Below are 24991 nucleotides of genomic sequence, written 5' to 3'. Positions count from 1 at the left end.
CATTGCAAAGTATGTTTTCCAACTTGTTCAGCTGAATGCAATAAATCCTGTAACTTTTATTTTCTACACAATCAGAAATCAACATAATTTTCTGTTTCAGTAAGCCCACGACATGCTATTGATATTTAAGCATATGAAATTATCAGTTTAAAGCCCTGATTGCCAGGGTTGCAGACGTATAAACCTTCTTACCCCATCTATCCCGCGCCCTGGATTCTCCATCAGAATTGGTAGGATTTTTAGCAGCAGAAGCCTTAACACCCTTGGGACCCTGAGAAATAGTTTCAGGGTCAGTAGTAGGACTTTTTAAAAAGAAACTTGTGGGAGTCAGGAACCCTGTAATATCGGTCTGGCTTACTAGGAGCCGGAGGCAGGGAATCAGGAGCCATGCTGGATTCTGAGAAAACATTATCAACAATGTCTAAAACAGGAGGTATAGCCAAAGGCCTATGCTGAGGAAGAAGGAGGAAATCCCTAAGCCTCTTTTTGGATTCTGAAAAATCCTGACTCTCCCAATGAAAATGTTCCCTTAAGGTATACAATGTTTCTCCAAAAGAAAAATCCTCAGGAGGAGATGCAGAAGGGATGGATTCTTCTGCATCAGAGTCCTCATAAGGGGGAATGGAAAATTCCTGATCAGAAAAGGAATCAGAAGAAATGGAAACCTGATCTGAAGATTCATAATCAGTGCCTTGCCTAGGCCTCTTTGCAGGAGGGGGTTGTGAACCCCTGATCAAGGTAATTAAATCCTCAGCCATTTTGATCATTTGTTTTTTAGGCATAGGGGCCTGAGCAGATGGCTCATGTGTCGGTTTTTTAGACAGAGAAGTTGGTTTTGGCCTTGTTTTTGATGATGGCGTCAGTTTAATAAACAAATATTTAGGCCTGAAAACACCCTCAGAAGCCGGTGCCTGCTCAGCGGCTCCGAATCCATCCAAGGGAGAGACATCCGTGGGTTCAATACTTTGAGAATCTCGTGGCATACCGGACTCCGAAAGGGTCTCGGTAGAGGCCTACGACTCAAAAGTAGTGGGCATCAGGGGCTGCAAAAGCACCTCACTGAGTACCGGCGACTAGCTTAGGAGAAGCTTCGTCGTCGGTTTTGGACCTCAACGGTCTGTCTGTCTTTTTCTTTGCCTTTTTTGTGAATTCCAGTAGTCTGATTGCTAACCGACGACATTTCAGGATAGTTAAATCTTGAACCAAAGTATTTAGAAGCAAAACTATACAGATGCTTAATAGTGCGTTGGTTAAATTTAGCACAAAACCAACAGCAAGGCATGTTGTGGTCAGGGTCTAAACGCAAGGACTACAGTACAAATGAAAATCCTTATGAGGTATTTGCTTCCCACAAGTAATACAATTATTACCTTTAACTGACATCGGTAAGGAGCAAGAAAAAGTTTCCCCAACGGGGTACTTAGCTTTAGTTTGAAGACTTTGGTTCTGAAACTTGAAAATGAAATTTCAGGAGTCGGCCGACCGGCACTTGCGAACTGCTTCTGCTTCGGGCACCGCGCAGCACGAAAGACAGATTAAAATGGCATCGGCTGCATGTTTTATACCCCTGACGACCTGACGTCATGGAAGAGGAGACAGCAACTGATGCAGGACCCAAGATGTTGCTATTCAGGCCGAATGAGGGCAACCTGCCAGCAGATTACCCAAATGTAATGACTGCAACAGTGAAACACGAAGAACATCTGCTGGATCACAGGGAGGGAAGAGTAAGCTCAAACTGCAGTGCTGCAACCTTTTCATGCTGCCACAATTTCATTTTACAAAAATACAAGAAGATCCACAACTAGAAACATCATTCTGGGTTTGTCCTACTCCCCTTTTCCTTAAAGACAGGTTTAACAAACGCATGTCTCCAATCCATAGGAATCTCTCCATATTTATATGGCCTAGTAAATAAAGATGGGAGAACTTAGAAACAAACAGGGTTAGTAATAACAACAAATGAATGATGTTAGGAAAGTAAACAAAAATGTCAAAGATGTTACAAAAAGAACAATATAATGGGGACAGTTTTTGGTTATTAATGTGAAAAAGAGAAAAAAGTTAAATGTCAATATGCTTGACTTTTGAAGTGCATGTGACTTTTTAATGTCCAATTTTGTATGGTACTTTTGTACACTAAATAAAACACACACATTCTAAGTGCTGTGAAATCTTTTGCATCTTCCTGGGTTACCACCAACTCAGGTAGCTAGATCTTTGGTTTAATACCTCATCTGAAGTATGACATCGCAGGAAGGTAGATAAAACATGGGAAAATGTAACCAAGGTGATTATGTTCTGCTGCATGAAGCCATCAATAACCTATCTGAGGAGACAGACTAAGGTGGCAGTACGCATACCCAGGGAGGTGCAAGAGAGGGGGGCAGGACAGAACCTAGGCTATGGCATTCCTTATAGTGTTACTTGTTCCAGTAGCAAGCAAGATGAGGAAGGACAGGATCAGCAATACAATGACTTACGTGCAGCACTGGATAAGGAATAAAGGCTTGGGTGTAAAAGAAGGATGGGCAGGCCTAGCAGGAGGACCAGGTCTACAAGACAGGTTCCATCTTACTTCAGAAAGACCACTGGTACTTTAAAACATGTATTTCAAGGTCCACCTTCATGGTCATATCTTTAAACCAAGATAAAAGGGGATGTTACAAAACCTGGGGCACAATTCCTGTCATTCTGTTAAGGGAGAAAACGGATATAAATCCTTGCAGAGGAAAGAATTAGGGTGACAAAGCATGGCAAGGTAGTATTATTATGCAGTGTAAGGAGTCTGGAAATGGGACTGAGTAGTTAAAAGCAGCAAGACAGGTGGGGATGGGTGTATAGACCGAAAAAAACATTTATTTCATAATGTCTTCATGTTTCCTACATTTTACACCCTTTTTTGGCTCTCTGTTCTATATATTTTAAATGTAATTCCAGAGTCTGCCCATATGGAGTCCAGCATCTTGATTTCTTAGTCTACCTCTAGGTATCCAACAACGCAGGGTTTGGCTTTAAAATATTACATCACAGCCCTTAGCTACTGTCAATGCATTGACTTTACATGTGTTTTCACAGATCCCTATCACATGACAGGAACCTCATTTGACTGAAACTCATTTGACTGAGACAATAAGACTGAAATTTCAAAATATTTCAAAAGACTGAAAAGTCACTAGACTGAAAACTATAATGCTTACTTTCAACATACTAAATTTTAAACTGGACCATATAAAAATAGACTATGTGGGGGACTACGCCCCCCACACAACTATATATACTAACTCCAGGATCGCACTACAGCGGGGAAAAGGGCATAGTAGTGGCAGCATGTAGACTATTGTAAGGTACGTGAAAGGTATATGCCCTTTACCCCACTGTAGTGCAATCCTGGAGTTAGTATATATAGTTCGAGGGGGAGGGGGTTTGGGGCACAGCCCCCACCTAGTCTGGTTTTATATGGTCCAGTTTACAATTCAGTATTATGGATTTCAGTCTTACGGGTTTCAGTCAAGTGACTTTTCAGTCTTTTGAAATTTCAGTCTTATGGTTTCAGTCAAATGAGGTTTCTATCACATGATAGGGATCCGTTCTCACATATACCCTGTTTTCTTTTAGTCAGTCAGGTTTAATTACCATTTCTTGCTTTTCAATGACTACTTAAAACAAACAGGGATAATCACACAGAACAGTATGCAGTACGGTCATTATTTTACTTGCACACTTGTAAAAGGTTCTGCCTTTCTAGCAAACAATTCTACCATACAGTAGGAATTCTGGTTTATCTTACTGAATTTATATTTGCCTCTTTTTATACATGAGTAATTTCAGAAATGACTAAAGCAATAAACTACTTTTAACTAGGAGAATTATTAATACAGGATTAATGTACTATTATCTCTTAACTTCAAATATTACCCAGACCAGCTGATACAGAGGAATAAAGCCTGGACTACGATCCATGCAAACCCAGATTGAACAGTGGATCAGGTGCCTGTTGGAGCTGGCACGGGGGAAAAGGAGGAATTATGCACCTTGTCTCTCTCTTCAGGGGAGGATGCACAAGTCTGGGTCCTTGACTTGCTCCTATGAGTGAATCCCCAATGGAGATAAAGAGATCACAAAGAGGTGCCTGCTTGAAGGGAGGAGGGCAGCCTTGAGCGATTATGTCACCCACAGAAGTGAGTCAGGCACCCTTGCTGGCACACTTACTGCTACCTGGGGAGTGCTAGACGTGTGCAGTGAGGCCAGGGGCAGGGACTTAGCATAAAATTAACATCCACATGAATGCCTAAATGATGTCCCTACAATCAGGGCACTCTCTCCCTGAGGGAACAGGCTGAAAGAAGTTCCCCTTTAAGAGGAAACAAATGGATTGTCAGACTGAAAGGCATTGGGGCACAGATCTTATTGGCATAAGTACTTTTCACAATTAATGTAGCAGCTACTCATTAAACAATAACATGGCATACAGCTTGGGCATTGTTAGGTGCAAAGGTGAAACTTAATATTCTCAGTTTCAGTGGTGGGCAAATGGTATGACAGAAGTGAATGGTTAATGACCTACCTCTGTTCTGCAGGAAGTAGTTGGCTTCGTTACTGGTCACTCATCTGCAGCAGGCTTCCTTCTCATCTGGGCCTGCATCTGGGCGATCATTTCCTGCATGCGACGTAACTGTAAATGAAAACATAATTACAGTTTTAGATAAAACAGATGGAATGCAAAATGTATAAAACTTCTGTAAAATACTAGTTTCATCGTTCTCAGCCAGCTCCAGGACATATCACTGACACCTTATACATGGGGTGAGACATTGTGATGAAGAAATAGCTTATTGAAAGATGGTTCAAGGAAGAAGAATAAAGATATGGTTTTACAAGAATACAGATGGAAGAGGTGGCAGTGCATATAACACAAAGAATGACAATCAAAAATAACAGTCATATACTCACTACATCAGTCAGTCTGCAAGAAGGCCTTCTGCTGTGGGTAACTGAAGGGGTTTCCTCTTCTGATCTCCTCAGTGTGGCACATTTCACAACCATCTCCAAGTCCTGTACCTAGAAGTGCCCCCCCCCCACTCCTACAGTGAAGTCGTGATGTTGCATACTAGTCTTAGATTCCACAGCCAGAATGCCAAACCCTAAGAAAAATGGAAGTTTCTGCACCAGAATGCCTGTTTATAAATCAATGGTCAAAAACAAGAAGTTATGTACTCATCATAACGTTCGATGTATGTAGTCCATCTCGCCTCACATTCTTACCCGTGGGTTCGGAGACGAACCACGGCTCTGACTCGGCCATACTCTAGCTCGAAGTCTTCAATTGGCTCCTGGCTAAGAGGTATCCCATGCTGCAACGCGCCTATCCCCAGATCATGTTTGCTGCAAGCTCACATACACACACACCAACACGCTGAGAGGAAGAACCAACTCAACACATCAAGAAGGAGTGCTGAAAACAGAGACTCTACCTCTAGATCCTCCAGGAGGGGGTAGGTGGGTGGGTTAGTAGGAATGTGAGGTGAGATGGACTACATACATCGATCGTTATGGTGAGTACATAACTTCTTGATGTTATCTAGTCCAATCTCGACTACATTCTTATCCGTGTGACAGCATCCCTAGCACCTAAACCTTGGGTGGCTCACTGGAAAATACTACTGAGCACTGTGGAACCAAAGGAGGATCTGCCGCTAGATATCAGATCCAATTTGTAGTGACTAATAAAGGTGTGAGGAGATGCCCAAGTGGCTGCAGCACAAATATCATCCACAACATCCTAGCCTGAAAGGCAGTAGAAGTAGACACCGAACGTGTAGAATGAGCCTTCACTTTAAAGGGTAATTCCTCACCATTTGAAGTATAGATGAAGGAAATGCAACTAGAAATCCATCTGCACAGAGCTGCTTTAGAAACTGGAGTCCTGAGTCTATTGTCTGAAAACAAGACAAAGAGTTGATCATATTTCCTAATATCTTTTGTTCTATGTAAATAGAAACGCAATTGTCTGTGGACATCTAGCTGATGAAACAAATTCTGCCCTGTTAGAGAATTCAGGCAGCTTAATTGACTGGTTGAGGTTGACCACTGAAGCAACCTTAGGCATAAAGGAAGGATTAGGTCTTAGCGAAACCCTATCCTTGTGAAATACCAAGTAAGGGGGCCGAACCGATAAAGCTTGGAATTCAGAGACCCGCCTAGCCGAAGTGATGGCCATCAAAAAGATTGTCTTCCAAGACAAAAATTTAATGTCACAGGTTGCCGCGGACTCAAAGGGAGGTGAGGTAAGGCACTGTAACACATAATTAAGGTCCCATGGCATTACAGGATCAAAGATTGGAGGTCGAAGTAACATAGTACCTTTCAGAAAAGCCCTACAAAGTCTGTGCGCCAATAGATTGGGTTCATTAGCAACATGAAAAGTAGAAATGGCTGCCAACTGCACTTTGACAGTTGCCGCAGCTGATCCCTGGCTGAACAGTTGAGAAAGAAATTCCAAAACTGATGAAATGGGAGTTGTATAGGGATCAAGCTGCCTTTCATGAGCCCAAATGGAGAATCTCTTCCACTTACTGGAATAAATCTTCCTAGTAGAAGGTTTGTGGGAAGAAGACAGAATATGAACCACCTCCGGTGAAAAATCATGAAGCCTGACTAGGGACGGAATTGGAGCAGCCATGCTGTCAACCTGAAGGTCTGAATGGAGGGGTGGAACTGCTCTGACATATGGGTCAACAGATCTGGCTCTGGGTCCAGAATCCATGGATCGTCCATTAGATAAGGGTGGAGAAAAGGAGACCAGATCTGACAAGGCCAGTGTGGTGCAATCAGTATCATTTTGCTTCCCAAGGATTGTGCTTTCTGAATAACCTTTGTTATCAGGGGGCTTAGGAGGGAAGGCATAGAGAAGACCGGAGGGCCAATCGTGAACTAGAGCGTCCCTGGGTGCCTCCCCTTTCGGGGAGATAAGGGTGAAGTAGCTGCTGCATTTGGCATTGAGGGGGCTGGCAAATAGATCGCATCAAGGCTGATCCCATCTGTGGAAAATTCATTTCACCACTTGTTCGCTCAGGGACCACTCGTGAGGCATCAGAATAGCTCTGCTCAGCCTATCTGCAATCACATTGGACTTCCCCGGTATGTGCGTCGCCACTAGAAAGCGCCGGGAAGATACTGCCCACTGCCACACTCGAAGTGCCTCTCTGCAAAGGGGATATGACCTGGTTCCTCCCTGTTTGTTCAGATACCATACCACTGACATGTTGTCTGAATGGATTGCAATTGTCCCATGAGGAAGAAAGCCTTGAAGTGCTTACAATGCTAATAGCACTGCTCTCATCTCTAAGACATTGATATGCAAAGGGATCTCGTGTTCTTGCCACGTGCCTTGGACTGTCCTGCCAAGATAACCCCCCCCCCCCGATCTGGGAGGCATCCGTGGCAACCGGAGAAGGAAGAACGAAAGGCACACCCGCGCTGACATTGCTGGTCTGAAGTCACCAGCGCAGATCCTGCTTGCACCTGTCTGTAATTAAAATAAGATGGGAGAGCGGGAGATGCTGTAGAGACCATTGGGCAAAAAGTAGCCACTGAAGAAGCCTCATGTGTAGTCTTGCAAGAGGAACTAGCATAATTGTGGCAGCCATGATCCATAACAACTTGAGGACCACTTTTGCCTTGACCTTCAGTGGTAGCAAAGCGTAGACCTGCTGCTGTAAAACCTGAATTCTCTCTTCTGGTAGGAAAATCCTCATATGAGCACAGTGTCTAATTCGGCACCGACAAAGGTAACACGCTGCGAGGGCAACAAGGCAGACTTTTCCCAATTCAAAGTAATTCCCAGACTTTGGCACAGTGCAATAGTGGCGTCCCTGGTCTGTAGCAGTAGATGCCTGGTGGTGGCAGACAGCAGCCAACCGTCCAGGTATGGAAACACTTGGTATCCCTGACGTCTCAAGTGAGCTGTTACACTGTCATGCATTGGGTGAACACCCTGGGGGCTGAGGTAAGACCAAAAGGCATGCCGCAAAACTGAAAATGACTGGCTCCCAGCCGGAGGAGTAGGTGACTTCTGGATGCCCTGTCCATTTTGATATGGTAGTAAGCATCCTTGAGGTTGATGGAGCACATCCACACATCTCTCCCTAATAATGGGAGAATTGACTGTAACGTGACCATGCGGAACTTGGACTTCTCTACATGAAGGTTCAAACGGCTGAGATCCAAAATGGGTCTCAGGTCCCCTATTCTTTTCGGCACCAAAAAGAATCTGGAGTAAGTCCCTAATCCTACTTGGTCTGAGGGGACAGGCTGGATGGCTCCCTTTGACAGCAACTTTTGTACTTCTAAAGTTGCGGAATCCCTTTGACTGGGTGGAACGTCTGGGATTCTTTTGTTTGGAGGGGGAAGAGAAAGAAGGGGAATATGATAACCTTTGGAAATTATCTCTAATACCCACTCGTCTTGGGTGATGTCTCACCAGGCTTCTGGGTATAGAGAATTGTGACCCCCGACTGGCTCCAGAGACGCACAGTCGGGCCTCCCTTCAGGAGCGCTGATAGGGAGAACCACGAAAGGAATCGCGGGCCTCCTCTGCTTCTAGGGCGGCTTCTACCTGAATTTCAACCCCCTAATCTGCCTCTGGAGGGGGAATCACTCTGTGCGTCGTGAAAAATTTCTGTGACTTTCTGAACCACACTTTTCCACCCTTCTGGCCCTTGGGATAAGGTCTAAAAGGCATGGAAAAACAGACTCCCAACAGCAGACAGGGTTTTTCCTTCCTGCTCGCACCTGGCGAGTGTGTCCTTCACCTTGGTTCCAAATAAGGATGAACCGTCAAAGAGGGCGGTGGTGAAGGTAGACTTGAAAGCCTCCGCGAAGTTGCACAGGCGCATCCAGGAGTGTCTCCTAAGAGAGACTCCGGAACCCGCAGCCCTGCTCACTCCATCGGCTGTGTAAGAGATCAGCCTCATGGAGGAGTTGGTAACAGAATTTAGGGTAGACATCTGAGCATTGACCTTCTGAGCCACCGCATCAGAAATGTTACCCTATAGAGAATCTCGCAGCTCTTTTAGGAGATCTCTCTGAAGCCGTGAAAAATGCGACAAATAATTCAGCGACCGCAGTGTAAAGGCCGCTGTAGAGAACACACGCTTCTCATACCTGTCCATAGCTCTGGACTCATTGTTAGGGGAATGGACGGTAGATGAAGTTTCTGCAAGTTCCTTCTTGGTGGCTGCTGCCACCACCATGGCATCTACTGGAACGTCTTTTGTAAGAAATTCTTTATCAGGGGGAGTGGACAAAAACTTGTTGCATCTCCTAGGGACCGGTTCCATAGTGTCTGGAGAGTTTCCCACACCTTTTGACAAACGAGGTCCAGGAGCTCTCCGAACGGGGGAGAAAACCAAGAGACAGAGGGTTGGGAACCAAAGGCCTTCAAGAACACAGACTCCTCCTCAGAAGGGGCTTTGGATGGCCAGTCGCCTCTCTGTCTCAATATTTCCAAGATATCTGAGAAAGAAATATAGTCAGAAGACGAATTGGAGGACCCCTCTGACTCCTCGAGGTCAGTGCCAGACATGAGAGACTCATCTTGGGAGTAAATGTGCTTCCTCTTGCACACACTCTTTCTGGGGGGGCTCCTCATGTGAAAAATCTGGGGAGGCCTCAGAAAGCTGGGGACCACTCACGGAGGTATCCTGAGGCCTCAGGTCTCCACTGTCCCTAGATAGAGGGTGATCTGAGACTGATATCGGTGCTGGAGGGGGAAGAGTGTCGGTGCCGTAAGATGCAGCTGACGACCTGGCCAGCACACTCCTCATGACCTCGAAAGCTGATCCCTCCAGCTCTGAAGTTCGACTAACTATAGAAGATACGGTAGTAGCCCGCGGAGCAGAGGAGATGAGGTCCGAAGCCGATGTCGGGTCCAAGCAGAGGTGCAGAGAGGAAGGCTAAGAGCCAAAGATCGACCCGAGACCTCTCTCTCGGTTCCGACCGATGAACTGTGAATTCTGGACCTCATGGATGGCGCCGATGAGGTCAGAGCAGAGAGCGGAGCCGAGATGCCAAAAGAGGCTACTGGAACCGACCTTGCGGCGTCTGACGGAACAAGATGAAGGGAGGATGGGCTCCAGAGCCGACTGGGCTGGAGCCGAAAGCAATTTAGCCAGCACCGATGACTGGGGCAGTTTCCTCACCACTCTATCGACATAGTCATCGGAAAGGGTCCTAGAGGACACGGTCAGGGATCTGATCTCCCTGCAGAGGGAGACCTGTGAGTCGAAGAAACTGGTCGAAAAACTGGAGTCCGGCTCCGAACTGATAAATCTGTCACCGGCTCCAATAAACTGGGAGCTGATGTCGACATCATAGATGCACTGCCTTCTGTTGGCCTCGAAGCCAGTGGAGCCGAAGAAGCAACTGTAGTCCTAGTGATTTTCTCTGGCGGCTCCGAGGAAACGGACGGAGCTAGAGAGCGTTTCTTAGAGGATTTTTTGTCTGTTTTGGAAGGAGAGGATCTGGAAGTAGAAGACCTCTCCAAGTCTTCTTCAAAGGAAGGTTTCAGCAATCCCTTTAAAATGAGCTTGTTCTTCCTCTCTTGCAGCACACGGGGACTGAAAGCATGACAGAACAATCAGGATTCTTGTAGATGAATAGACTCCAAGCAATACACGCACACAGAGTGCCCATCCATCAAAGACATCATATTATTAAATTTGACATGTTGATAGCAAGAACACACACACAGGGAAAAACAGTAGGGGCACCTTCACCACAATAACCAAAAATAACCAAGACAGAGCGCGGGAAACTAGAGCCTCTAACTTAAACGGTCTAGAGACCGTGGGATAATCACAGGGAGGACTAGGTCCTCTAAGTTAAATGGGCCTAGCCCAGGGAATAAGGGCACAAAAAAAAAAAAAAAAAACAAAAAAAAAAAAAACGGTCACATAAAAACCTGTTGACAGGTCTCCTACACAAAAAAAAGGGGAGGGCTAGACTAGGTCCTCTAATTGAAACAGGCCTAGCCCGTAAACACCAAAGAAAGAAACGGGATACCAATAAAAAGGTTCAACAGAACTGGACACAACCAGCAGAAGCAAAACACACACACACTAGCTATGAAAATAGCTTTTGGAGCTACTATATTGAAATATAAATCGAAAAATTGTACTTAGCCATGGCCAAGAGCGAGATCACGTCCGAGCTGTACGAGCGGCAAATGAGATCTGGGGATAGGTGCGTTGCAGCATGGGATACCTCTTAGCCACGAGCCAAATAAAGACTTCGAGCTAGAGTATGGCCGAGTCAGAGCCGAGGTTCGGCTCCGAACCCACGGATAAGAATGTAGGCGAGATTGGACTACATAACATCAACTGTTACCACATATTTTGGAGGCCTTCTGAAACAGATAATTGTTTGGAAAAATCTCAAGCAGTAAAATGCTTACATCTTTCAGGGAGGCCAGAGATGGAGAAATACTAAAAGGCCAGGCCTCAGAACAAATATGAATCTCAAATGAGTCGGAAGGATATCAGCAGTATCAAGATCAAGCAATAACACCTGGTCATGTTAACTAATGTCCACAGCACGTCTGTCTACAGACATTTCTGAAACAAGCACTAAGAAGCAGCCATGTCTCTTCTGGAACAACCTTAGAAAACATTTTGTTTTCCAACCAACAACAAATGTTAGGACATCACTGCTCAACTGTAACCAGTACTGGTCCAAAGGGAAGCTGCAGTACTGCTGCTAAATTCAGCTTTATTAAGCGAGGAACAGCCCTCTCCACCTGAATGTTAGGATGACACTGTCTGATTGCAATCCATGCCAGTCACTTTGAACAGGGAAAGGGAGCCTGCAGCACTGCTGCTAAATTCAACTGTTAACTGAGTATGGAACTATGTTGATAGCAAAGATACTTCAATTACTGGCTATACTGAATGGATATCAGAGATATCGGTTTGTAGCCTTGAGGTAGCAGTGACCAGGGCAGACACATTATAGGGCTCCCTAGCTGCAGTTTTCTCTTCCTTACATCCCGTTATTTGGTCTTGAACTCTTAGTGTCCAACTGCACTGCCTTATGCAGAAGGCTCCACATTTGGAATACAAAAAGTACAGTTGTGTACCTACCATAAATGTAGATGTTCAAGTGTATTCATTGTTGCAGTCATTACTCTTGGGTTATCCTGCTGGCAGGCGACCTGCAGTCGGCCAGAATTCCAAAGTCTAGGTCAGGCGTCGGTTGCTGTCGCCTCTTCCCTGACGTCAGTGCGCCAGGGGTATAAAAGATGCAGCCGAAGCCATTTTCTTCAGTTTTTCTTGCCCCAGATGTCAGGTGAACCAAATAGGTAGGGTGAAAAGTATAGCAATAAGAAATGCATGCACAAAAATAACATTTCCTTTATCTACAATCAAATACACCAAAAAGGTTGTATAGGATAGAGAAGTGTAGATAAGTCCCAGCAAAGAGAAGGGGGATGGTGGGTGGGTAACCTGGACTGCAACAGTGAATACACTTGAACATTTATGGTAGGTACACAACTGTACTATGTTCATCGTGTTTCACTGTTGCAGTCATACTCTTGGGTTGAACCCCAAAGCTGAGGATGGGTGGCTGGGCTAAATAGGCTTAGGAGAGGCTATGAGGCCCTGCAGAACTGCAGTGGCGAAGCCTGCTCTGGACTTAGAGTAGAGAGGCAAGTGGTAGTGCTTTGTAAAGGTGTGCACTGAACTCCAAGTTGCAGCCTCTAAGATTTCTTTGGTTGGTACGCCTCTGAGGAAGACTGCTGAAGTGGCTGCTGTTCTGGTGGAATGAGGCCTAATGCCCTTAGGCACTGATTTGTCATGTTGAGAATAGCAGAAACGGATGCAATGGCCTATCCATTTAGAAATAGTCTGTTTTGATATAGCCTTTCCTTGTGATCCTGCAGCATATGACACTAAAAGGTGCTCAGTCTTTCTGAAAGCTTTAGTTCTGTCCAAGTAGAAGCGTAACTGCCTGTGTATGTCCAAAGAATGCAGAATTTTCTCACCTTTGTTCTGTGGATTTGGGTAAAAGGTAGGCAATTGAATGGTTTGATTGAGGGCCACACTGGACACCACCTTAGGCATAAATGTAGGGTTTGTCCTCAGAGAAACCCTGTCTGGATGAAAAACGATGAAAGGTTCCACAGCCATGACTGCTTGTAACTCAGAGACTCGCCTTGCAGAGGTTATGGCTAGGAGCAGAGCTGTTTTCTAAGATAAAAATTTAATATCCGTTGTTGATGCTGGCTCGAAAGGAGGCAGTGTGAGTTTTTCCAAAACATAACTGAGGTCCCAGGCCAGAATAGGTGCTCTCCTTGGAGGCCTAATATTTTTGGCCCCTCCGAGGTACTGTCTTATTAAAGGATGAGAAAAGATAGGTGGTTCCGTATTGTAATGTGCAGAAATGGCAGAGGCATGAATCTTAATTGATGAGAAATAAAGGCTTTTGTTCAGCATCTCAGTTAGGTATTGTAAAATCTGAGGAATATTTGGTACAGACGTGTCAATGCCTTGCTCCTGGTTCCAAGCACAGAATCTCTTCCATTTTTCTGCACAAGATTTTCTGGTACTGTGCCTCCTGGCCTCCAAGAAAACATCCATAACAGCTTTTGAAAGAGGAGTTTTCTGAATGGCTACATTATCCGCCATGCTGCCAGATTTAAGGTCCTGAGTTGGCTGTGCAGGATCCGATTGTTTTGTTGGGTCAGCAAGTGAGAAGTTTGAGGCAATATCCATGCTGGACCTTGAGACAAGCTCTTTAGGATTGGGTACCAGTGCTGGCGTGGCCAGTCTGGTGCAATCAGAATCATTTTTGGCTTCTCTTGTCTGACCTTTAGGAGTACTCTGGGAAGGAGAGGCAGAGGGGGAAAAGCATATACTGTTAGATTTTTCCAGCTGAATGATAGGGCATCCACTTTTTGTTTGTGGTAAATCCTTGTGCAAAATCTCTGCAATTGACAGCTGTGAGGGGAGACAAATAGATCTATGTCTGGGCATCCCCACTTCCTTATTATCATCCTGAAGACTTGTGGATCCAGTTTCCATTCGTGGGGATCCATGAGGTTTCTGCTTAGTTCGTCTGCCAGAGTATTTGTTTTTCCTGGCAGGAATTGTGCTTGTAGGTGAACTTGAAAAGCCAATGCTGTGTCCCATAAGGTCATTGCTTGTCTGCAGAGGGGTAAGTGAGTACCTCCCTGCTTGTTTATGTACCACATGACTGTAGTGTTGCCTGTCTATCAATAATTGTCTTGGATGAAGCAGGTCCTTGAAAGCTGTCAGGGCATTTTGAATAGCTAGCATCTCTTTTTGATTGATGTGAAGATGCATCTGGTTTGCAGGCCATGTGCCCTGAATACATTTTCCTGCCATATGAGCCCCCCAGGCATAATCTGATACATCCGCTGTCAGTGTCTGTCTGGCTGTGGGTAAACTGAATGGCAGACCATTGTTGTGGTGACAGGCTTCTGCCCACCATCGAAACTCCTGTTGTAGACAGGGAATGAGTGCGATTACTGTCTCCAGGCTGTGGCAATGCTGAGTCCAAACACTTTTCAGATACCACTGTAGTTTCCTCATATGCAGTCTGGCATATGGAATTAGTAGAATGCAGGATACCATGAAACCCAAGGCCTGCAGGACTTTCCTTGCAGATAAGTGGGATTTTGTTGCCAATTTCTTGAAGTACGTAGTCAGTTGTTTTTGCTTGTCTGGTATGAGATAAGCCATCTGGGCAGTTGTATTTAAGCTTGCACCCAGGAATATTATCTCTTGAGAGGGCACTAGTTTTGATTTCTTTTCTTTTACTGTGTACCCTAGGCCAATAAGTAATCTTTTTACAAACGCCAGATGCTGTAGAAGAGTGTCTTTGTTCTCTGCTTGAATTAGGCAGTCGTCCAAGTAGGGATATATTTGAATTCCTTTTTGTCTGCAAAACGCAATTATTGGTGCCAGGCATTTTGTAAAGACCCTGGGCGCAGTAGATAAGCCAAAGGGCAGTGCAGAGAATTGGTAATGCATTGAACCAGCTATGAATCTGAGGTATCTTCTGCAAGATTGTCTGATGGGAACATGCAGGTATGCCTCTTTCAGGTCCAAAGTTATGAGCCAAGCCCTCTTGCCCAGCATGGGCAGTAGCTGTTGGAAGAGTCAACATCTTGAATTTTGGAACTTCCAGAAACGTATTTAGTATAGAAAGGTCCAGAATTGGTCTCCAGGTTTTGTCCTTCTTGGGTACTAGAAAAAGTCTGGAGTAAAATCCTTGCCCCTGCTCTTATTGTGGTACTTGCTGAATGGCCCTCATGTCCATGAGGGTTGAAATTTATTTTTGTGCATCTGCCCATTGACTGTGTGGCAGGTCTGGCATGCCCTTTGACCTTGGCAGAGTGCGAAAATGGAACCTGTAGCCTTGGGACACTATGTTCAGAACCCATTTGTCTTGGGGAACCATTTGCCAATTTGATGAAAAAAGTGCTAGTTTTCCCCCTAAGGAGGCTGTCAAAAGAAAACTGCTTGGAACTGGTAGAGGAAAGTCATTGGGACTGTTTCCTGTAAGGCTGTGATTTGTCTTCTCCGCTTTTGGAGGTAGGAGCACACCATTGTGTAGGTCTGTATGAGCCTTGGGGTTGAGATCTGCCTCTGGGACGTCTGTATCTGCCTCTTTGTAGTTTGTGTGAGACTGGAAAGGACCAATTTTTAGAAGGCCAATTCCTGCTAAACCTGGGTGGCTGTACCTGTAAGAAATCATTTACTGTCTGCATGGATTTTGCTTTATCTTCCATTTTTTTCAACACCTCTTCTGCTTTAGTACCAAACAAAGTATCATGCTGTAATGGTGCATCTAATAATTTTGCTTTAACATGATCAGGCAGATTTTGTTCCTTTAACCAAGCATGCCTTCTAATAACAGAACCTGTAACAGCGGCCCTGCATGAGGCCTCCAGTGAATCATAACCACATTGCAAAGTATGCTTTCCCACTTGTTCAGTTGCATGCAATAAATCCTGCAATTCTTTGTTCTCTGAACATTCAGTATTTGTCAACATTTTTTGTTTAAGAAGTGACATTAAATATTGCTGATATTTAAGCATATGAAATTGACAATTTAAAGCCCTTACAGCCAGGGTGGCAGAAGTGTAAACTTTTTCCCCATCTGTCTAGAGCCCTAGAATCCCTATCAGAGGGGACAGGGTTTTTTGCAGTGGAAGCTTTAACCCCCTTGGGACCCTGAGATATAGTTTCTGGGTCTGCTGCAGGGTTTTTATATAGGAATTTATGAGAATCCAGGACCCTGTAGTATCTGTCTGGCTTAGCAGGTGCAGGGGGTAGAGAGTCAGGGGACAGTCCGGACTCTGAAAATACATCTACAATGTCTAGAACAGGTGGAATAGCTAGGGGTCTGTGCTGAGGAAGAAGCAGGAAGTCTCTGAGACTTTTCTTAGACTCAGAATAATCTTGGCTCTCCCAGTGGAAATGCTCCCTCATAGTATGCAGTGTTTCCCCAAAAGAATAGTTCTCAGGAGGAGAGGCTGAAGGAATGGATTCTTCAGCATCAGAATCCTCATAGGGAAGCATGGAGTAACCCTGTTCAGAAAAGGAATCAGAGGAAATAGAAACCTGATCAGAAGAATCATACTCTGTCTCTTGCCTAGGCCCCTTTATCAGGAGGTGGATGGGAGCCCCTGATGAAAGTAATTAGGTCTTCGGCCATTTTGAGCATCTGTTTTTTAGGCATGGAAGTCTGAATAGGAGAATGCTGTACTTGTTTCTTTGTCTTTAGTGCTTTAGTCTTTGAAGCTGAAGATGACCTAACATATAGTTGTGTTGGTCTGAAGGAACCCTCAGAAGCCGATGCCTGCTCAGCGGCCCCAGACCCATCTGAGGGATTGATTTCTGAGTGTCCAATACCTTGAGTTTCCAGAAGCCCAGTCGGCTCCACGTGGGAGTCGGTAGCGGCCTGTGGCTCTGAGATAGTGGGTGCCAGGGGCTGCGAAAGTGCCTCACTGAGAACTGGCGACTGGCCTAGTAGAGGCTTCGTCGGTTTTGGACCTCGGATGCCTATCCTTGTCCTTGCGTTTTTTGTAAACTCCGGTTGTCGGCTGTTCCGCCGACATTATATAATTAAATCGTCGGCCAAAGTAATGAAATGCAAAATTGAACCGACGCATGATAGTGCATTGGTTGAATCTAGCACAAAACCGACAACTAGCAACGTTGTGATCAGGGCCTAGGCAAGGAATACAGTAAGAGTGAAAATCCTTATGAGGTATTTGCTTCCCACAAGAAATACAATTGTTAACTTTTTCAGACATTGGTCTGGAGCAAGAAAAAAAGTTTCCCCAACGGGGTGCTTAGCTTTAATGAAGACTTCAGTTCTGAAATTCAGATTTGAAAATCTCAGGAGTCGGCCGTCCGGCACTTGCGAACTGCTTTTGCTTCGAGCACTGCGTGGCAAGAAAGACTGAAGAAAATGGCGTTGGCTGCATCTTTCATACCCCTGGCGCACTGACGTCAGGGAAGAGGCGACAGCAACCGATGCCGGACCTAGACTTGGAATTCTGGCCGACTGCGGGTCGTCTGCCAGCAGGATAACCCAAGAGTAATGACTGCAATAGTGAAACACGATGAACATCAAGCAGTGTTGCACTGTTCCGTATTTCAACGTAGTGGTTCCACTTTCCATTCTCTGAGTGGCTCAGAGACCGTAATTTTACTTTAGCCAATTGGTAGAGAGAGACAGAGAAAATGGGGCCAATTACAGATGTCCTCAGGCAAAGAGACCAATCGAGACTCTGCTGGTTTTCATGCCACTGTGATATTCTGAAAATGGTATCACAGGGCACTTTTTTCTTTTGGAAAGGAGGAGTGCATTAATACTTCAGAATGCATTTTACACCTGCAGGCAATACAGCACAGTGTGTCTTTAATTAAAAGATCTACCTCATTTGGTCGTCTGCTGCAATTTGAGAGTGCTGGATATTCATTTTCCTTTTTCTTGTATGCACAGGATAATTGGCTGATAAATGTATTGTGTATGATTTATTAACCTGTTTCCAAACTAAGTTATGGCACTGTGATGTGGTTACTGTTGAAGCACTCTCAAACTGTAGTAGTAACATCTATTCTCCTGCTTTATCCACACTATTCTCAGATTTGTATCTTTTACACCCTCCTATCTCCTCATTACTTCCTTTGACCTGTCATTATCTCCTACTAGCTTCATCCTCTTTTTTTTCTCTCTCTCTCTCTTCAGAGCACACTCAAGCAAATCTGCAGTCTGCGGCTACCAGTTCACCCATACAGTATAAGAAGGAATCAGTACTGCAAAATAAACAAGGATATACATTTTGTGCCTCAGGAGCAGGGTCAGTCCACCCAGGCATTCTACTTGTATGTTTTATGAGAGTGAAGCTATTACATTAGCAGTATTTCTTAGTAGTTCTCAGCTTGCTAATAAAACTGACTGTTGTAGCCTTGTGTCCTCCCCACCTCCCCCCCACTAGTACAGTAATCCTAACTGTTCAATAGACAGTATACATTTAATACACATCCCTGTGACTAAATTAACCATCAAGCAGCCCTCTTGGTGCTTTCTGCCTTAGTTTGTATCACTTGGAGGCCCACCTGTTTATTTGCATCTCTATACATTCCCCTTCATTGCTAATGTATCTCCCTACTGTAATCTGTACACAAACTGGTTACTAATCAGCAAATCAATGTAAAGACACTCCCAACCTTAATAAACTTTGCGGTCTCTTCTCTCCTTCACTTTATAGGTAGTTTAAATTATTACTTACCCCCTCTGAGGCCTTCACTGATTGCCTCTCTGGTTTCTTTGCATTCCACCTGGTTTACACCCCTTGTGCTATCTCCCTCCCCCAATACAAAGTCTATATTAGAATCCTGCTGAGCATGGAGGCATCTTTAAATTTCTAGTCTCCCACCAGGACACAAGTGCTCTTCAGCAGTTACATTCTGCTTGCCGGTAAGCCATTAGACCTCAGGAATTTGTTTTAAAAGTGTTCAGATTTGTAAAGTAATATTTACTTTTTGCTCTTGTCTTGGTTGGCTCTGCCCTGCCCCCTATTCCCTCCTGCCCCCACTACCTCTACATTTATAGTAATCACAGCTACACCCACAGCTCACCCTCACATCACCTCCACCAATCACAGCTCCTCAAGTCATATCACATTATACCACACCAACTTGCTCCACACAAAATACTCCCAATCACTCTCATTCCCACTAGGCATTTTATACATCACCCACACTATTTCCCCATCCACATATAGTGCAACCCTATAATTCCTTTTCAGACCACCCACCTAGAAACAACTTAAATTTTATAACCATGACTATCACACAACCAAGTCTAGTCTGTCTTCTCATAATTCTTTACAACACCACAAGTTATCACTCTAGCAATATCCCTAAACTTAGTAGCACAACACTGCATTATGCACTCTCGTATACAGACACCACACATTATAATAATATTTGCCCACAGTTATTCAAGAACTACATAACGGACCAATTCAGAACTAAACACATATGCTCTCATTCCTACTCCAAAAAAAAAAAAAAACAATACTTTCTCACACTCCTTACCAAACTCCAACATCTGTATAACCATTTTAACTCCAGGTTCACCATAATTGGGGATATCCACCCCAACCCAAGTCCAAATCCATCCTGTCCAACACAAACTGCTCCAACACAAATGTCAGAACATAACACCCCCACTTTCTTCATCCCTGGGCAAATCAACAACAGCAGCAAAACCAACCATCTTTTAATGCTAAATATTAATATTAGAAATATCAAAAATAAAATACCTGAACTCCAGGCCACAACAGCGCACTATTCCCCATAGTTCCTTTAACAGAAACCTGGCTAAATAAAAACATAGCTAACTCAGAAGTTCTCCCTACTGGCTACAATATCATTAGACAAGACAGACCACTTCGTAAAGGGGGTGGAACTGCCTTACTCTACAAGTCCAACTTAACTGTCCATCAATTACCAAACTCCTACCCCTCCCCCAATAATTGGGACATACTTATCTCACAACTTCAACTTCACCCTAAAAAGGTCATCACCACAATTGTGATCTATATTCTACCTGGTAATACACCCGCTAGCCTTGAAGACTTCTTATCCTGGTGTTCTTCCACATACTCACAAGAAACCCTTATTCTGGGGTACTTCAACCTAGATTGGTTCACCTGTATATCAGAACCACCAAGTAATCTAATAAATCTCCATGGCTACCAGCAGCTAGTCCAAATTCCAACTAGATGCGATAAAAAATCTAAAAGGGAATCCATCCTTGACTGGGTCCTAACTAACAACCCCACATTGTACCCTCACACAGGCAGTTTCCCCAGACACCTTAAGTGACCACAGCATAATATACTTTATACGTAGTAGAACAAGCATATGCAAAACCACTAACTATATATTCACTAGAGACACAAAAAAATTCTCTGCTGAGGTCCTCAACACTTTACTCTGTAACTGTGACTGGACCCCCCTAAAAACCCTCCCACTTGACCAGGCTGTAGCATATTTCAACAAAACATTTCTACAACACCTAGACACTGTCGCTCCATTGCACAAAATCAAGGTTAGAACCTCTACAAACCCCTGGCTCAGTAAAGAAACCAAACAAATCCTCAAGTCCAGAGACACTGCCTGGCTTTACTATAAAAAAAACAAACGCAAAGCCTAAGTACCAAGAACTGCGCAACCGTGCAAAAAATGCATTAGGATGGACAAAAAATCCTACTATACAACATTACAAACTAAATACCAACACAACCCGCAAACATTTTGGAAAAATGTAAACCAGCTACTAAAAATCCACCCAAAAGGCTGCCCCCAAACCAACAACCCCTGACACTAAAGTTCCCATCGAAACACAATTCAACTCCCACATTGTGAACTCAATTCTGTCCTTCGTATCACAGGACAGTTCCTTCCTCACTATCCCCCCCAACACAAGTAACACTAATACAAGCTTTAACCTAAAAACAAACAGTTTCCACCACTTCAATCAAAAGCATGCTCTCCAAACTAAAAACATCATCAACAGCAGCCAACCTACTCCTCAGCTATTTCTTGAAACTCACAGCAGATGCTCTTGCTGTCCCAGTCTCCACTCACATAAACAGATCAATTGTTGAAAACTATGTGCCCAAACGCTGGAAAACATCCTATGTTACACCCATACATAAAGGCGGGACATCTACTGAGCTTAATAACTACAGACCCATTGCTTTACTCTCCCCACTGGCCAAAATCCTAGAAAAATGCATCCATATCCAGATGCTAAACAATCTCCTAGACAGCAACATCCTGTCACCTACTCAACATGGTTTCAGACCTGCCCATAGTACCACTACAGCCCTCCTCTGCTTTTGAGACACAGTAAACAGTCTCAAAAATGAAGGCCTACAAGTGTCAACTCTTTTTTTTGGATATGTCCAAAGCATTTGACACAGTCTCACACTAAATCCTGCTAAACAAACTAAACTAATATCTATCAAATTCCACTTTTACCTGGTTCCAAAGCTACTTAACAGACAGGTACCAAGCTGTGAAATGGGAAAATTCTCTCTCTCCTCAGCTGCCCATAACTATAGGAGTCCCACAGGGTTCTATCTTAGGACCACTACTATTCACAGTCTTCACAAATGACCTCCATACCTCCACACAACATGCATCTATAATTCAGTATGCAGATGACACTACCTTAATCTGTGCTGCACAAAACATTCCCACCCTCCTGCAAACAACTCAACTAGCATTTTCTGACGTTGAAAACTACCTTACCAAAGCCCAACTTATCCTCAAATCCAAAGAAAACTCAGCTTATGATTGTAACCAGTTCTAACAAAACCACTAAAAGAATATTCACCATCTACTCCACAAATGCAACTCCAATTGCTCCAGTGGCACAGGTTAAGCTATTGGGAATAACCATAGACTCCCACCTAAAATTTGATAGTCATCTCTACTTAACTATTAAAAAAGTACATGCCAAACTGTGGTCACTCTACTGTATCAAACCATTTCATACCAACAACACAATATCCACCCTACTCTATGCATCTCCCATTCTGACTAATCTCAACAAAACTAAACTAAGCAAAATGGAAGCCTGCTAAAACAGAATTGCCTGCTTTGCTGCAAATTGCTCATATAGAACTCATCACTGTACTGCTTTGAGACAGCTCCACTGGCTTGAACTGCCCAACCTCCTAACCTACAATCAGCTCTGCCTCTGTCATTCTATCTATTACCTCCCCAATAGGTGTCCTGCTCTCAAAAACCTAGTACAGCATCACTCAGCTAAAAGGCCTCTTAGATCATCAAGCAAACTACTACTAGAAGTCACCAACAGCTACAATAGCTTTGGAGATGCACTATACAGTAGTTCAGTGGCTAAAAATGGAACTCTGTCCCTACAAGCATTCAAAACACATCATCCAAAGCCTCCTTTAAAGACCTCATCAGGCAACATCTCAAGCAAAGTTGGCAGTGCCATGATTGCTCCCCAAGCTAGTGAAAGTGGATAACATATACATACTAAATCTAGAGCACTTGACAGTAGTTTTCAATCTTACTCACAAACACTGGCTAATCTACAATGTATGTACTGTACCTGTGTACTATGTATGTATTCTACCTATGTTCCAAATTTCAGCTGTACACCACAAATCTATTAATTACCTTTATTTTTTAAATTAATTTTTTTTGTTTGTTCTCTCCACTGTAACTGTTTGTGTGTCGCATACCACTGTAAAAACATCTCTTGTAATTTGTGTGTATACTGATCATGCCTAAATAACTAAATGTGTCTGTAATTTGTCTTTGTGGAGCTTTTTTCCATGGGCCTCTGCTGAAAAAGGGCCTTTTCGGCTCAGACAGACACCCTCGGTTAACAAATGTAAAATAAATAAATAATGCTATGGTCAGAAGCTGCAGCTTTGATTTGGAGCTAAGCTGATCCATTTCTGCAGCCCTGTTTACTGTGGACTATTTATTTATCTATTATTTTTATCTTGTGCTTGGGGCTGCTGCAATTGGTGGGATTGTCTGCAAAGGACACCTAATGAACCTGCTAATTTAAGTTATAACAATTTGGGGGAGGGGAAATCTTCTGAAATGTATATAAAAGTACAGTTGTTCTGAGCTATCCCAGATTTTCCCTCCTAGTTTTGCCCAGTCCCTCCTACAAGTTTTAGTTTTATTTGTAAATTCCTGATGAACAGTTATGTCAGATATTTTTCTTCAGACAATACATTGCGATGCAAAAATACATTACTCTAATAACTTTCCAAGTGAACTATAATGCAACCTTGAGTGAATAACATGCAATAAATTGTATCTGGTTGTGGACCAACTGTCCCTCATAACATCTGGTTCTGTCCTTGATTCTTGAACAGAGAAACTGAAAGCTACTTTTTGCAGAAGTTGTTCTGGGGTTATCATCGGGGGCTAGGTTGTAGTTATGAGGAAGGGGGGCAATGTTTAGGTAAGCCTCTAAACTATCCCTGACTTGCCTCATATTTTTTTCCGTCCCTTGCAAGATTTTTATTTTTCTGCATTATCACTACTGATTATAGTCAATATCAGATACTGATGATATAGTTCTATTGGCATTATAAGTGAATTAAAATAATGTGTTAAAATTGCACCACTGTCCCCCATTATGCTTGATCTTACCAGAAATTCTTCAGTAAAGTCGTTGGGAACTATGAGGCAGTAATCTCCAAATGTTTTGTTCTAATTTATTACTAGGGCTGCAGCATGGGGGTGCTCTTCTAAGATATGCATACTTCTGAAGTGCCCCTGATTTCTGACTCATAGTTTTCCCCCATGTCTTATACAAGTTTTGGGTTCTCTGGTAAATCACTGTACATTAGTCAGACAGTCCCTGACATTAAAGCATCATGCTTTCTGTTCATAAAATGTATGTTTATGCAAAGAGTGAAACATTAGAATGTCATACTTTATTCTTCAGAAAATACACACTGATGCAAAACATGTTTTTTCTATTAACTTTATAAGTGAATTAGAATAATATGAATTAGAAATAATGAATCATAGAAGAATTTGATAACACAAATGCACAGTATATGCTTTTGGCTGAAAGACCACTTTCAGCCATGTACCCTGGAAATGGTACATTTCCATGCAGTGTGAAAATACGGTGTTCCACATTTTGGCTATTTGTCACACATTATTATGGTTTGTGTTCCACAGTGGCCTGTTAAGAGGCTGAGACCTATGCTTGAACCGAAAACCTCTACTTCTGTGTCATGAGGGACTGCTAGACTTCCAGCTACTGGTTGCATGCCATCAGTTACTGCATTATGGTTCATAGATATACCAAATATATTTGCACACAAAATACAGGATTTAAGCAAGTTGCTCAATCAGTTGGCAGTTTACTGATTTTACACTATTTTTATTTATTTATTTATCATTTGTTGACCGGGAAAGTCACTACTTTTAAAAAAGTCCAATGCTGCTCACAGACTTTTTTTTTTTTTTTTTTAAGATAGCAGATGCAGTTGGGGATAATAAAGGCTGGTGCATGAAGTCTTTTCCTCACGCAGTATACAGGTTCAATCTAGTGTGGAGCCTTTGCACTCAGAGGTTCATAGGTGTGTACTAGGCTAAGGCTCTGGAGTCTTTACAAGCCTAGCTCATAGAAGTGCCCTGGCACTGTGCCGTCCGACGTTAGTTCCCAGTGCCTATATCAAGTAGAGCCACTGGAGTGATCCCCAGGGTGAAATTTCTATTTCCCATCCATTCAAGATTTCTCTTGAAGAAGGCCGGTGAGGTGCTCTGCTTGACGTGTATGGGAAGTCTATTCCAGAGCATGGCCAGTCTCTGGGTTATGAACCCGTCCCTCCAGCATGTTCTGTTGATTGTGGTAATGAGGTTGA

General features: G+C 43.6%; 1 protein-coding gene across 3 annotated transcripts in view; it reads right to left on the bottom strand.

Moving 5' to 3' along the window:
• Positions 1-24991, bottom strand: part of SEPTIN2 (septin 2) — a 1307428-nt gene that overhangs the window by 111374 nt on the left and 1171063 nt on the right. For all 3 annotated transcript variants that reach the window (XM_044068783.1, XM_044068784.1, XM_044068782.1), the window contains one exon: positions 4568-4675. In XM_044068783.1, coding sequence (XP_043924718.1) covers positions 4604-4675 — 72 coding nt within the window. In that variant the 3' untranslated portion in view covers positions 4568-4603. The remainder of the gene's footprint in view (positions 1-4567; positions 4676-24991) is intronic.

This window comes from Protopterus annectens, chromosome 4.part0, assembly GCF_019279795.1.
Source record: "Protopterus annectens isolate FY-2018-M chromosome 4.part0, PAN1.0, whole genome shotgun sequence".
Classification (NCBI taxonomy): domain Eukaryota; kingdom Metazoa; phylum Chordata; order Ceratodontiformes; family Protopteridae; genus Protopterus; species Protopterus annectens.
This window is presented reverse-complemented; position numbering and strand designations above follow the sequence as displayed.